At 37.2% G+C, this 13620-nt stretch overlaps 1 protein-coding gene across 1 annotated transcript; it reads left to right on the forward strand.

The window, feature by feature from the left end:
- The first annotated feature begins 3855 nt into the window (after nt 1–3855).
- On the forward strand, nt 3856–9491 carry LOC110445588 (armadillo repeat-containing protein 6-like). Its single transcript, XM_021490265.1, has 6 exons — nt 3856–4001; nt 5476–5592; nt 5828–6485; nt 7061–7206; nt 7604–7873; nt 8442–9491. The coding sequence occupies exons 2-6, from the start codon at nt 5476–5478 to the stop codon at nt 8655–8657; spliced, it is 1407 nt and encodes a 468-aa protein (XP_021345940.1). The 5' UTR covers nt 3856–4001; the 3' UTR covers nt 8658–9491.
- The last annotated feature ends 4129 nt before the right edge of the window (nt 9492–13620 follow it).

A 13620-nucleotide genomic window follows, 5' to 3' on the forward strand; every position in this document is an offset into this window, starting at 1 on the left:
GGTCATACATGAGACTTCATTTTTCATTCTTAAAATAGATATCGACTAAACTTGCAACAAAAACTAAATCAAATTACATTACAAAGAATTAAACCTTTTATGTAAATGTTCGAGTATTTATTTGTTTGAATATGGCTGGAAAATATATTTTTCACAAATACTTAAATAGTGCATGTATGCAAGCATTACTCCCTACAGCTAGGTATTGCATCCGGTATGGGGCTACACTAAAAATGGTAACGTACTGTATCTCATTCTAAATATTTACGGAATAAGGCTTGTACTATCATTATCCCCCGAAATACTTTTAAAAATAGTAAAACATGTATGCAAGCATTACTCCCTTCAGCTAGGTTATGGGGCTACACAAAAAATGGTGTAACACATTTTTATTCAAATTTACCAGAATTTAATAAAAGGAAATTATCTTACCCATTTGATGAAATTGTACGTAATGAGCAAACCGTAGAAAAACTGTTGTCAAATCTCAATGAAGATAAATTAAATCACAAGGACCAGATATTATGCATCCCAAAGTTTTGAAAGATTTTTGAAAGAAATATACATACACCCCTATCAGAAATATTCAATAAATCATTGTCAGAAGGAAAGTTACCTAAAGCGTGGAAAGAAGCAACTTTCGCAGCCATTTTTAAGAAAGGTTCCAAATCCGAAGCGGGAAATTATAGACCAATCAGCTTAACGAGTATAATGGGAAAGACCATGGAATAACTTATAAGAGACAGCATTGTCAACCACACGGATAAAAATAACCTGCTCAGCAACAGGCAATTTGTGTTATCTCTGGTAGGTCTACACAACTACAACTGTTGATGGTTTTGGAAGAATGGACAAAAATTATAGGCAATTGTGGTCAGCTGGATGTAGAATACATGGACTTCATGAAAGCCTTTGACAAATTACGGCATCGGCGATCATTACAAAAACTAGAAGGATATGGAGTCAGTAACCAGGTGACAAGTTGGATACACGATTTTCTTAATAACAGATGTTAAAGGGAAATAGTAAATGGCAAACCGTCACAAACCTATCCAGTATTAAGCGGAATCCCCTAGGGAAGTGTACTTGGACCCATTCTGTTTGTCGTTTTTATTAATGATTCACCAGAAATTCAAGAGTCGCCTTCTCCATTATTTGCCGATGATACACAATTATACAGGGGAATCAAAAGTAGCGATGATGTACAAATTTTAAGAAATGACTTGAATAAACTTCAGCAGTGGCCAGCAAGATGGCTACTGAAATTCCATCCAAATATTCTCTATCAAATCGAAAGAAAAAAGGAAATATTTTTTTATGTCAGGAACAGCAGGCGAATAAGTAGAATTGGTGAATATAGCATCTGAAAAAGATATCGGTGTAACTGTGGATGAAAAAATATATTTTAGATTCCATATCCACCTCAGTGTGAATAACGCAAATAGTATCGTGCATGTATATGACTCGTCAGAAGAACATTTACTTTCCTTGATAAAACAAATTTAAATTACTATTTAAGACACTTGTTAGATCCCACCCTGGAATATGCCTCAAGTGTATGGAGCCCTTACAAAGTGAAAGATACTGTACTTATCGAGAATGTCCAGAGGAGAGCAACAAAACTCATACCTGGTTTTAAAAACTTGACATACACCGAACGCTTACAAAGATTGAACCTCCCATTCCCTTGAAGCACCGTCGGACCAGAAGGGACCTAACTAACATTTTCAAAATTTTAAATAACATTTACGATGGAAGAGTCACTTCAAACATGTTCCAGATGGATACCAACAGGACAAGGAGACACTCACAAAACTTTTTGAACAAAACACTGTCGCCTAGACAGTAGAAAAAAATGTCAGGGTTCTGTATATGACAGAAAAGGGAGATAGGCATAGATCGATAGTCTTACATGTCTATTTTCCAATAAAAGAGCGCAGTTTAGAATCTGATTAGCTTCACCTGTGCAACAGAAAAGGATTCTAATAACTTATGAATTAGGAAGGGAATTGTTTTCCGAGCCGGTTATTTAAAGTTATGTTCTAACGTAACGTCAGTATAACTTAATGTATATATATATACATCATTTGGGCACTTCTTAAAAGTTTTCAGTTTTCACTTTTTTTTTTCAGTTGGTAGCTATAGGTAGGTAAATTTTTTAGATTAAGCAGATTTCGTCATAAAAAACGTTAACTTTCAGCTATGTTTCAGTCCATTTTCTCTTCAATGTTTTTTTTTTTTAGTAGATTCCATTTTTAGTGGATCGGTCAGGAAGTTGTTCCTTCATTGGAACAAATCAAATAATATTAAGCTGTCACCTTCGACAAATAGAACTTTACAAATACATCGTGATATAGTCCGGAATTCTCGTTAATATTCTGATTTTCACCTTTTATCACGAAAATGTATTTCTATATTGCAGTTCTAGTTCAAGAGAGACCATTTATGATAGCATTTTATTTACTACTTTAACGTCAGAAGTATTAGCTGCTTTCTTCATTTCGTAAATTGATGTTTGTAATTTACCAGACCACAACACAACTAGATTGGAAGTGGGCCTAATAGACGAACATGGATTCTGGGAAGGATGTTATAGTATTATACTTAATTAGTAAATGATTAAATACAATTATGTTATTATCTTGATTGCATGATGTCATTTTTTGTTATTGTTCAATTGTCAATGTTTAGACATTTGGTATACCACGGAATTAGATTAGATGTTATCTAAGTCCGTGGGTATCAGGTACGGGGGCATGCCCTACCGGAATTTTTTTTAGATCTAGAAGCTTAATCAGATTTTTTGCTGTTGTGTCCACCAAACCCTTTTTATATCATTAACATTTCTCAGAACATAAGATGACGGTAGCTCCTATATCGATGTTTAGATATATCAGAGACGTATAAAGCCATATATGTTATATACGTCTCTGGATATATGTATAGATCTACATATATATCCAGGAGCCCTACTGAAGATAGACCTAGGACTACTCTTAAAAACATACTTTATAAGTTCATGACGGGGGAAAAATGAATGTATCTTACTACGTGTATCTATGATGTGAAATTATCAATAGACCTATATAATGTCACAGATTAGCAAAAGCTAGGGGGTCTTACCCCTTCCCATCGATGTGGGTTGTGGGGGTCTCCCCCAGGAGATTTTTTTGTTTTCTAGAACGCCTGAGACGCGTTCTCCCGTGTTCTGGCGTCAGTTTCAATGACCATTTTAAAGCAAGAAAATATGATTTTCCCCTATTATTTTACAAATATTTTGCTTTTTAATATTTTGTATCATATTGTCTTTGTCGCCTTTTTATTATTAAAATGATGTGTAAGCCCGGGCTTTTTTGCTAAACAGGTTGTTACGCGCCTGGGTATACACAGATTTTTTATGTGAAAGCCAGGCTTTTTTTCTGTGGTCGATATATATACTAGCGCCCCTGAATTATTTTATTTAAATACCAATCATTTATTTGCAATGCACGTACACGTAAAAATGTGCGGGGATCGGAAGCGTATGCATATGCTACAGCCCCTCAGTACATAGTCAGCTTACTCCAGAACTCGTCGATAGCCGGAAGCATAATCATATTTTATATTCCAAATACGAGGACGATCAGCTTGATTGGATCCGGATTCAATGTTACGGTATGTTTTGTTACTGGAATATCCGTTACTATTTAATAAATTCCTGCGCGCATATTTTATTATTGTAGGTGTGTCTTTTGAAACAAGAATGTAGTTAAGATTACTTTATTTACACATGGAGATAAATAATGCTACAGTAGTTGTCGATTTGAGTTGATCAACTAGTACGAATGAATTACAGATTTATAGAACTTTATTATGGTGTTTAAATTTCCGGTAGGATGTTGTTTGGCTACACACACATGGAAACATGTTCCGACCAATGCTCCATTTCTAGAATAATCTGGATTATTTTAAAAGATCAGTCTTGAATAACTTATTTTAATCGAAGGCGTCTAGGAAGAAAGGTTTGCATTTTTCATGACCGATTATTTGTTATAGTAATTTTACGTTTGATTCACTACAGACTCAGTACACAGTAATTCTTTCTCTTTTTTTGGCAATGAGTGAATGACAATTTTAAGTCTTCATTATTGAAGTTTTAATGTCATCCGATGCAGTGGCGGATCCAGAGGGGTTTTTTGGGCTTCAGGAAACCCCCCCCACCCTGAGAATTTTCTTTAAAAATCATGTATTTTCACCATTTTCCTCAATTTTTCCCCACATGGAAACCCCCCCCAGGAACTTTGGAAACCCCCCCAGATAGGTCTCTGGATCCGCCACTGCGATGGTTAAACTGTATTAAATTTACATGATTTAAAAGTTTACAGTTAAGTTTGGAGAGTGTTAACTGGGATGGAGCACAAACAAGCTCGTTTCGATCAATAGATAATAATAGGTAAACAAAAGTTTTATGATATCGTTTCATGACAACAACCTAGATTTTTTACCGAATATTATCTGTTGAGCGAAACGAGCTCATATGACTGGATATCTGGAGTTTCCTCTGGCCCTGACACCAGACTTGGACGTTTTGACAGATAGATGTCTTGTGTCGTATACGTAACTAAGACATTTTAGCAGATAAATGTCTGGTGTTGAGACCCTGCACCAGACACCTATCTGTAAAAATGTCTAAGTCTGGTGTCAGGGCCAGAGGAAACTCTGGCTAGTGGCTGGGCTGGATCGATCGCCGGCGAATAGGTGTACCTCATTTGGTTAGAGCATTCGTTTTAAGTTCAGAGATTCTTTGTTGGAATCCTGGTCTTGCAAGCATTTTCCCCTCATGATCACCAGTAACACACATATATGTATGGCTTTTGATTGTTTAAGAATTGTTGAATACCTGTTTCGCACAAACGCTTGCATTTTTCGGTACACAAGCTCACTACTCTGGTCAGCAGTTTGTAACATAACGGAACCATGTTGCTGCGACTTGTTGTCAGTATTTAAACACTTTGATTTCATACTTTTTTTTCAGGAAAAATGTATTATTATTAATGACTGAAAAATGCAGGTCATGACAATAAAATTGCCTAGCCAATATGGGGCTAACACAACTGAACTTCATGTAGAGCGACAAGATTATCAGACTATCAGACTACCATAACTTTCGAATACTGAGTTCATAATTTTATAGATAAATTAAGCTACCATGTTGTGAAAAGGTAGAGAGGGCTGGGTTTGAGATACTTTGAAAGATTCTATATACATTACTTTCTTGTTCAAAGTTCAAAACATTACCAAAACGATTTTTTCTATATATATATAAGTTGAGATGGACAACATTACAGTGACACAAAGACAACGGCAGACATTCTTAATATTAAAATCATGCATCTTTATACCCAATTTTAAGAGGTATTTCTCATAGTTATATATATCCAATAATATACCATGATAGATCTACAAATATAAGTTCTATTACAAATCTTTTTACAGATGGCTAAGGTGATAACACAGCAGACCTTTGATGATGTGGTGAGGGAGAATATGGAGGAGTTTGGAATGGATGCCGATGAAGCAATAGATGATGCAGTAAAGCAGTTTGAGTCACAGGTACCTAGATAGGCTTTTAGCAAAAAATTTTTTATCAAAAAGTTCAGTATTTTAGTAGTATTTTGAGCCTTATATCTTACAATAGCTATTAACTTTTTTGTTGTTGATACTATGATTTACTAACTGTTGTAAGTCTTTTCCCCTCAGCTATCACTATCTCAAATTTGATAAAGATTAATGATAGATTTGTTTATGCAATAGATAATAGTTTTAACAATTTCTTTTTTCATAATAGAGTGTGAACCTCAGTAATATTGTGAAAGACTCGAGGCTGTTTTCTGGACAGGGAGATGCCACTGAACACCCAGTTATAACAGCTATCAAAAACCTGAAGATTTCTCTGGACAGTGAAGGATCTTCAAATGCAGAGATAACAGACTGTATTGTGATGATACGAGCTGAGTGTGATGTTGATCTGTCGAGGCGATGTCTAGCTGGCAATAACCAAGCTTACCCAGCCCTGATACAGGCTGTAGAAAAGTTTCTTACAGATGATAAAATGCTTCAAAAGACTTTATTGTCCTTGCTGTCTCTCACCGATGGTCAACCCGATTTGTTAGACGATCATGGCTGTACGTTACTGATGGATATGTTGGACACTTTTAGGAACAATGAGGATTTGTTGTATCTCACAGTTGGAGTTATTACGAACACATGTACAAAGCATGAGGGAAACCGTCAGATGTTTGTAAAGAAAGGTCTTATTTCGAAATTATCGGAGGTGTTAAACTGGCACAAAAGTAGTGAAAAGGTGGTGATAGAGACCTGTGGGGCCCTCCGAGTGCTCACCTTAGATGACGATATTCGAGTGCCATTTGGACAGGCACATGAGAATGCTAAATCCATTGTGACAGAAGGAAATGCTTTAGAAACACTTCTGAATTTGTGTAAAGGTAAACTTATTGCAAACATTTGACTTCTACTGACAAGAGTATAGCTACTTTGATTTTATCAATGCATCAAATTAATATAACATAAAAACAATGGCCCAAATGAATATTACATAATGTCCTGAAAAAATTCCTCAGCCAGATCAATGTCACAGGATGTCCTGATGAATCCCTGCCCAAAACAAATGTCAGATCAGACACAATATTCCAATAAATCCCTTTATAACTCCTTGATTAACCTCTAGCCCAAATTCATGTCACCTGATGTTCTGGTAAGGCCTTACCCCAGGTTATAGTCATTTACATTTATGGCATTCCAAACAGTTGAACCAGAGTTATTTTTTTTTGGAAAAAGTCCAGTCCTGGTGATCTGATGTTTATACTTTCTGGTTAACCTTGGCAAAGACTTTCCCTGATATATGCTTCATTCATAAAATATTTTAGTACATGATATGCCAAAGAATAATGCTGTATGACATACTATTACTCTCCTGATAAAGAACAAGGCCACATCACGTGACATGATCTTTGCCCCAGATGATGTAATGTCACATTATGTTCTGATTTGTATGTTGCAGATTACACTGCCAACCCAAGTGTTCTAAAAGAGCTGTTCTCAACACTAACCAAGCTGTTGGTGAGATCTGAGTTTTGTAAGGCTGTGAGTGACATGGAAGGATTAGAATTTATCCTGCGGGCGTTACAAAACAGTGTCAAAGATAAGGTGAGGTATTTATTCTGGAATTTAAATGTTAACACTACATTCTCTATGGAAAAGGCTTAAATTTTGCAATACTGTGCAAAAACCTGGTGATATATCTGTTGAATTAATGTCTATTGAGATAACTTAACCTTTCTAATAGTTATCAGCCCTGGGTGACCATGCTGTCTATATTACATTGTTTGAATGCTAGTTTTCTGGTCGAGATCTGTTTGAATCATGGCATCAGAGGCAACTTCTGGCAGACTCTGAACAGGGTCCTAAAATATCTCAGTATAGATATGGCTTATTTTATGTACCGGTAGGTATAATTGGCCTTTGGGAGACAAACCCTTGGTACATGTAGTAGGTTTGTACTTGCACAATACTTAACTCATCTCTGTAAAATGTTTTCTTTTAGGGAGTTGTGAGGCAAGCTCTTGGTCTCATAAAAGCTTTGGCAGGAAATGATGAAGTAAAAGTAGAAGCTGTAAAGAGCAATGCAATGGAGATAATCTTAGTGGCCATGATTAAACACCAGGCCAACTCGGCAGTGGCTGAACTGTGTTGTGCTTCGATAGCCTCTCTGATCCTGCGTAATCCAAATCACTGTACTACAGTCATGAATCTCTGTGGCCACCAGTCCATCATCCAGGCCATGAAAATACATCCCAAGGTAGCCGGTTTACAGGTACTGTACATGATAAATTGGTTAATATTTTCAGACAAGAAGTCAATTTCTACAACGTCAAATATTTCTAGTTATTGAATCTATAAATAAACTTGTAAGACTGCATGATCGTAAGAGGCTACTTATGTGGGCCCCCCTGCTGAATCGGGGTTGGTTTCTTCCATGTTTATCTGTTTAGGGGACATCGAAGAAACTAAGAATGGACCTGCTTTATCCCGTTGCATGTGTATTGTAAAAGGTGACGAATGTGGGACCCCCTGCAGAATCGGGGGTTTTCTTCTGTGTTTCTACTGAGAGGACATTAAAGAGACTAAAATTCATCTGCTACCCCATTGCAACACTCTGAATCTTTTTCGTTTCCTATTTTTCCTGTCTTCCTTTTCTATCTACTTTCTGTTTCAGGCGTTGTCTCCCTAGGCACCTGTCCTCAAATGACCCTGGCTGTTGCGAGGACGTTTTAACCCAAACAAACAAATAAACATTGTATTATTATAATATCAGACAAAACCAAAGTTAAGTATCGAGTAGAATGACGTGCATTTGATACAGACTTCTATAAATGTTTCAGAAACAAGCTTGCAATGTGCTGAGGAATCTTGTGGCCAGAACAAGGGAACACTGTGAACCTATTTTGGAATTAGGAGCTGAGGCCCTGATTAACGAAGCCCTTAAAAACCACCCAATTTGTGAGGATGATGCCAAAGCTGCCCTTCGGGATCTAGGGTGCCATGTGGAACTGAAGGAACGCTGGAAGGGAGTAAAGGGAAGCTTAGTTTATGATTAATTGTAGTACTTCAATGTTAATTTTAGTTTTTAAGTCGCCTTACTCATTTGACATCATTGCAACATATATGTTGAAATGAAACCAAGGAATGTTACAATCTGTTAGATGCGAGATAGAATTACCCATTATTGTGGTAAGTACATATACCAATGTTGTGTTTTATGTTTTACACCTTCTAATTCTGAAATAATGCTGTTTTGTTATGGAAAAAAGTCTCTGTGTCTCCATTCTCCCCAGCTATCAATTTCTTGTTTTTTTCTCATTTTTTTATTCTTCATAGATGACATTTAATTATCAGTGTCTAGCATGTTTATCATGACATGGAAATCAAAGGAACACATGACATGCACACTTCAAAAAAATGGTGTCGCACAGGGCACTTATAGGAATGTTGGAATTCACTTCTGAATATAGAATAATGAATCTTAAAAGTATTTTTCATCAAAAACTGTTAAATATGTACATAAGATACCTTTACCAATTTTCACAGGACTTATTTAAACGACAAAAGTAAATGATTTTGCTTTAAACTGTATATTTTACTGGTGCAATGATGGGTGTGTCGATAATCCCGTTCTAACTCCAGTAACTTGTATGAAAATTACAAAATATTTGCATAATTATCACCATGATCAAAAGGCTGGTGAATTATTGTTTCATCAAATTGATGAGTGTGGCTTTTTTCCTCCCGAGAGGAAAAACCAAAAAATGACATTAAGGGTACATGTACTTTGATGTTAATTTCTATGCTGTGTTTCTTTAAAGCACTGTAAAATGTTTTTGTCTATTTATTTCATATTTAACTTATTATGCCTAATGAATAAATTTGTGACATTTACATTACAATTTGTTGTTGATTTTTATTCTAATTCTGTTTTACTTGAGGGTGTTACTTTGTACAAATGTATGGGAGGTTTTCCTGTCATCTAATTTCCAATATTGCCCTATCAAACTCATGATTATATACAATGTACATATATGGACAATTACATCACAATACATCACATGGCTATTTTAATTATTGAGTTACAAAAATAAAGAACCTGGAAAATTCGATGAAAAAATAGATGAGAATGCCATAGTTGAATTAAGAATCAATAAAACTGGGACAAGATACACTGTATTTACAAAAATATAACTTAGCAAGAAAACCATTAAAATGAACAAGAAAACGACCTGGGTCCAGTATGGTTGGCTTTGCGACAATTTAACACAGAATTTTAAACTTGTACATTAAAGATATTGAAATTCAATTTATTTTCTTAACTCGAGCACCTAACTTGACCTTATTTTTGTTGAGTTTATGTTGTCTTTCGTTAAGTGTTGGTGGCTCCTCAGTTCCTGTTGACGTATTTTCCTATGGACGTTTAGTTTGGACTTTGTACTTGTGTGCTGACGCTATGGACATATACTTGGTCATTGTACCTTGTCTAAGATATGTTCACTTAACTGCTGCAGGAAATGAATATATATTTACACCTTTCGGCTGTACGAAAATATGACTTAGACTTATACATAGACAGCACGCAGAAAGTAGCAATAGAATAATCCAACTAGTGACTTTTGGAATACCTCGGTTCTATTCTGGATGTTTTTGTGGCGATTGGTGTCTTTTAACTGTCTCATTGGTAGCTGCAATGACTCAGATAATTTCCTTTTATTATGAGAAGGGTTTTTTACACAACCAATAAGATTTTCTATGCGACGTTTCGATGACTAGTACGATATGTACACTGTCAGACAAATGACCAGTGAAGCGTATGCACACAAAGGTGTAAAATGTGTACGAGTTGTCCACCAAATCAAGTCGATTCGGCTACGCTGTAAGCGTATGTACAATAGTTGTTATATATACTAGTCACATTTTACTAAGGATCACTTTTATGTTTGGGCATATGTGAAAATAAATATTTTATTTGGTTTATACTGAGATTATTTTTGAAAAATTGATCGTTGTTTTAATTCATCAGCATGCAAAAAGTCCAAAAATCGTAATTACAGTCGGAAAATGAGCCACAGGAAAAGGGTTACCCTTAAAATTGGTAACAACGAGGTATTCACTAAAAAACTTAAATTGAACAAAACTCATTCCAAATAAACAGAAATTGTTTTAGTATCAAGTGTGACGCCAATGAGCATCAATTACAGCTTTACAACGTCTGCGCATGCCCCGAATGGGATCGCGTATTCGGTTTTGTGGGATAGCGTTCCACTCAGCTACCAGAGCTGTTCCCAGCTGCTGGAGCATTCCTGGCTGAACCTTTCTGACAGAGAGAGCTGTCTGCATCATGTCCCACACATGCTCGATGGGATTTAGATCCAGCGAGCGGGCTGGCCAATCCATTCGTTGAATAGTCTATTGCTATAGATACTGCTCAGTCACCCTTGCTCTATGTGGCCTATCACTATCGTCCATAAGGATGAAATCAGGGCCGATAGCGCCAGCGAAGGGTCTGACATAGGCATCAAGAATTTCATTGGAGGAAAATCGGTCTTGACGCTGCGTTGTATAACGACCTCCAGCATGAGGAAACGATTCCACATTCTTGCCACCACACTTTGAGACACCCCAAGGTCTGCTACAACCTGACATTGAGACATGCTAGCCTGCAGCATTCCGATGCCCCTATTCATTTCACCGTCTTTTAATCGTTGTCTGGTTCGTCTTTGTGCCATATTAAAACAAAAACACGCAAAAAATATTCATCAAATTGATTTCCTTAACAATTTGAACAACGCCTTAATGAGCCTAGCTTAGCTTTTGAAAGGGGTGTACACGTGGAAAAGCGTGCACGCGCTTTTATGGTTGACTGAACATACCCACACAGGACGATTTAGAAGGCTAACATATTAGCCCAAAACAGTACGGAAGGAAAATAAAATATCCTTTCTAACATTTTGATTTTTTTCTCTCAAAATATAGGTGATCCTTAGCAAAATGTGAGTAGTATATATATGTGCCGAAATGACTCTATTCGGCTACGCTTTGTTTAATACTTGTGCGAGAGTCTTTGAACCCCCTCATCTCGATTTAGAACTGGCCCACTGCGGCGTATCCAGATGGCTTCCTTTATCTGCCGCTTGAACAGATTGCTCTCTCTGTCCAAAACTTTGGAGTTATCCCAGTCAATCACATGATTTTTCTGTGTGGCATGGTCTGTGATCGGCGAATTATTTATCTGGGACTCAGACTACTTCCTTTCTGATCTGGTGAATTTCCTACCTTCTTCGGTGTCCGTATCTTTTCGTTGTTCACCAAGGCGGATCCAAAATATACTATGCGTCGCAGTTTTTGCGACGTTTTCTTTAGGTGTTTTATCCTTAGGGTGAACTAGGATATTGGGAAGCGTCTTGCGGGGCTTCATGGCTGTTGCTATGCCATGACCGCGATATATCCTCTTGATGGTTTCGGATATACCCTTTATGTACGGGATGACGACTTGAACTTTGGTTTTGTTCTTATCCTTGATTGGCCTTTTCTTGTTCTTCTCCTTACTTTGGCACTGTTTTTGTACCCGTTTTAGGGCCCATTCCGGATATGCACATGTTCTCATTGCCCTAGCGATGGGATTCTGCTCTTGTGTTTTGTCCTGTTGTTCTGTGACTATTGTATCATATCTGTTGAGCAATGTGCGTACGACGCCTAAATGCTGATGCAAAGGATGGTGAAATTTGAAGTTCAGGTATTGGTCCGTATGGGTCTTTTTTCTATAGACCAATACCTTCACGGTTCCTTCTTCTTTCTTTACCAGTAGAGTATATAGGAAGGGCATTGTGCCGTTTGTTTCTTTCTCACATGTACATTTGATGTTGTTAGTTGCATCTATGTTGTTGATATGTGTGGTGAAATCCTTCTGTGACCCCTCTTGATTATCTCAAGTATGTCGTCAACATAACGTTTCCCTAAGCTAGGCTTGCATTCTATGGGGGCAGTGGCTATTGCGCCTTACTCCAGATGTTCCATGAACAAATTGGCCACAATGGGAGACACTGGTCTACCCATAGCAGTGCCGAAGCGTTGTTCATAGATGTTGTTTCGGAAAAAACAAAATCCATGATGTCCTGAATCTGGAGGTTTTTGTTTTTGCGCCAGGATCTGTCAAAATCTAAGCTTTTCCGAATGATTGTGCATCGTCAATCGGTGTGTTGGTAAAGAGAGAGACAACATCATGTGAAATGAATTCTTCGTCTTCCTGAATCATGATGGTAGACATAGCTTCCGCGAGATGTTTTGAATTCTTTGCATGGTGTTCCAATTTACCCACTGGCGGTCCAAGAATGTCTGCTAATGATCTGGAAACATTGTAACCAATGGATCCAGTGTAGTCCACAATAGGTATCAGTGGGTTTCCCTGCTTGTGGAACTTGGGTGAACAGTACATTCTAGGAATGTTCTCTGCTGTGGGATACAGATATCTGTATTGGCTTTCGGTAATCTTGCTCTCTTGTTTTAATTTTGACAGGAGGGTTATGAGACGCCTTTTAAACTTTTGAGTTGGATCAGTCTGCAGCTGTTCATATGCCTTGTTGTCCTGTAGCATTGTAATGACCTTGGCCTCATAATCGTCGGTTACATAGCGCATACCCTTTCTCGCTACTGGTAAGCTCCTTATTAGAGATGTTGACTATCCATTGTTTTAGTATAGAATCATTAAGGGCTGCATTCGTGTTGGTGTTGTGTTGTGTTGATTTTTCTACAGGACAGTTTAATCTAGTCTAGTGGCGTTGTCTAGTTGTGGCGAACGCTCGTTCACCTGAACGGTTCATGTGTTTGTTCATATCCCCTACAGTGTCACTTTATAACAACTATTGTACATAAGCAGAATCGACTTGACTTGGTGGACAACTCGTACACATTTTACCCCTTTGTGTACATACACTTCACTGGTCATTTGTCGTACTTTCATAGACGATAGTTCACATGGTAGTTGACTCTACTCTATGTATATTTACTGATAGCGAT

Source organism: Mizuhopecten yessoensis, unplaced genomic scaffold (genome assembly GCF_002113885.1).
Source record: "Mizuhopecten yessoensis strain PY_sf001 unplaced genomic scaffold, ASM211388v2 scaffold2329, whole genome shotgun sequence".
NCBI lineage: Eukaryota > Metazoa > Mollusca > Bivalvia > Pectinida > Pectinidae > Mizuhopecten > Mizuhopecten yessoensis.

What these genes read in the sequence shown, in the direction of transcription:
- LOC110445588 (XM_021490265.1), top strand. Translation starts at nt 5,476, where the DNA reads ATGGCTAAGGTGATAACACAGCAGACCTTTGATGATGTGGTGAGGGAG. An exon ending in AAAACAGTGTCAAAGATAAG is followed by an intron (nt 7,207 to 7,603) that starts GTGAGGTATTTA and finishes GTTTTCTTTTAG; the next exon opens with GGAGTTGTGAGGCAAGCTCT. An exon ending in CCAAGGTAGCCGGTTTACAG is followed by an intron (nt 7,874 to 8,441) that starts GTACTGTACATG and finishes TAAATGTTTCAG; the next exon opens with AAACAAGCTTGCAATGTGCT.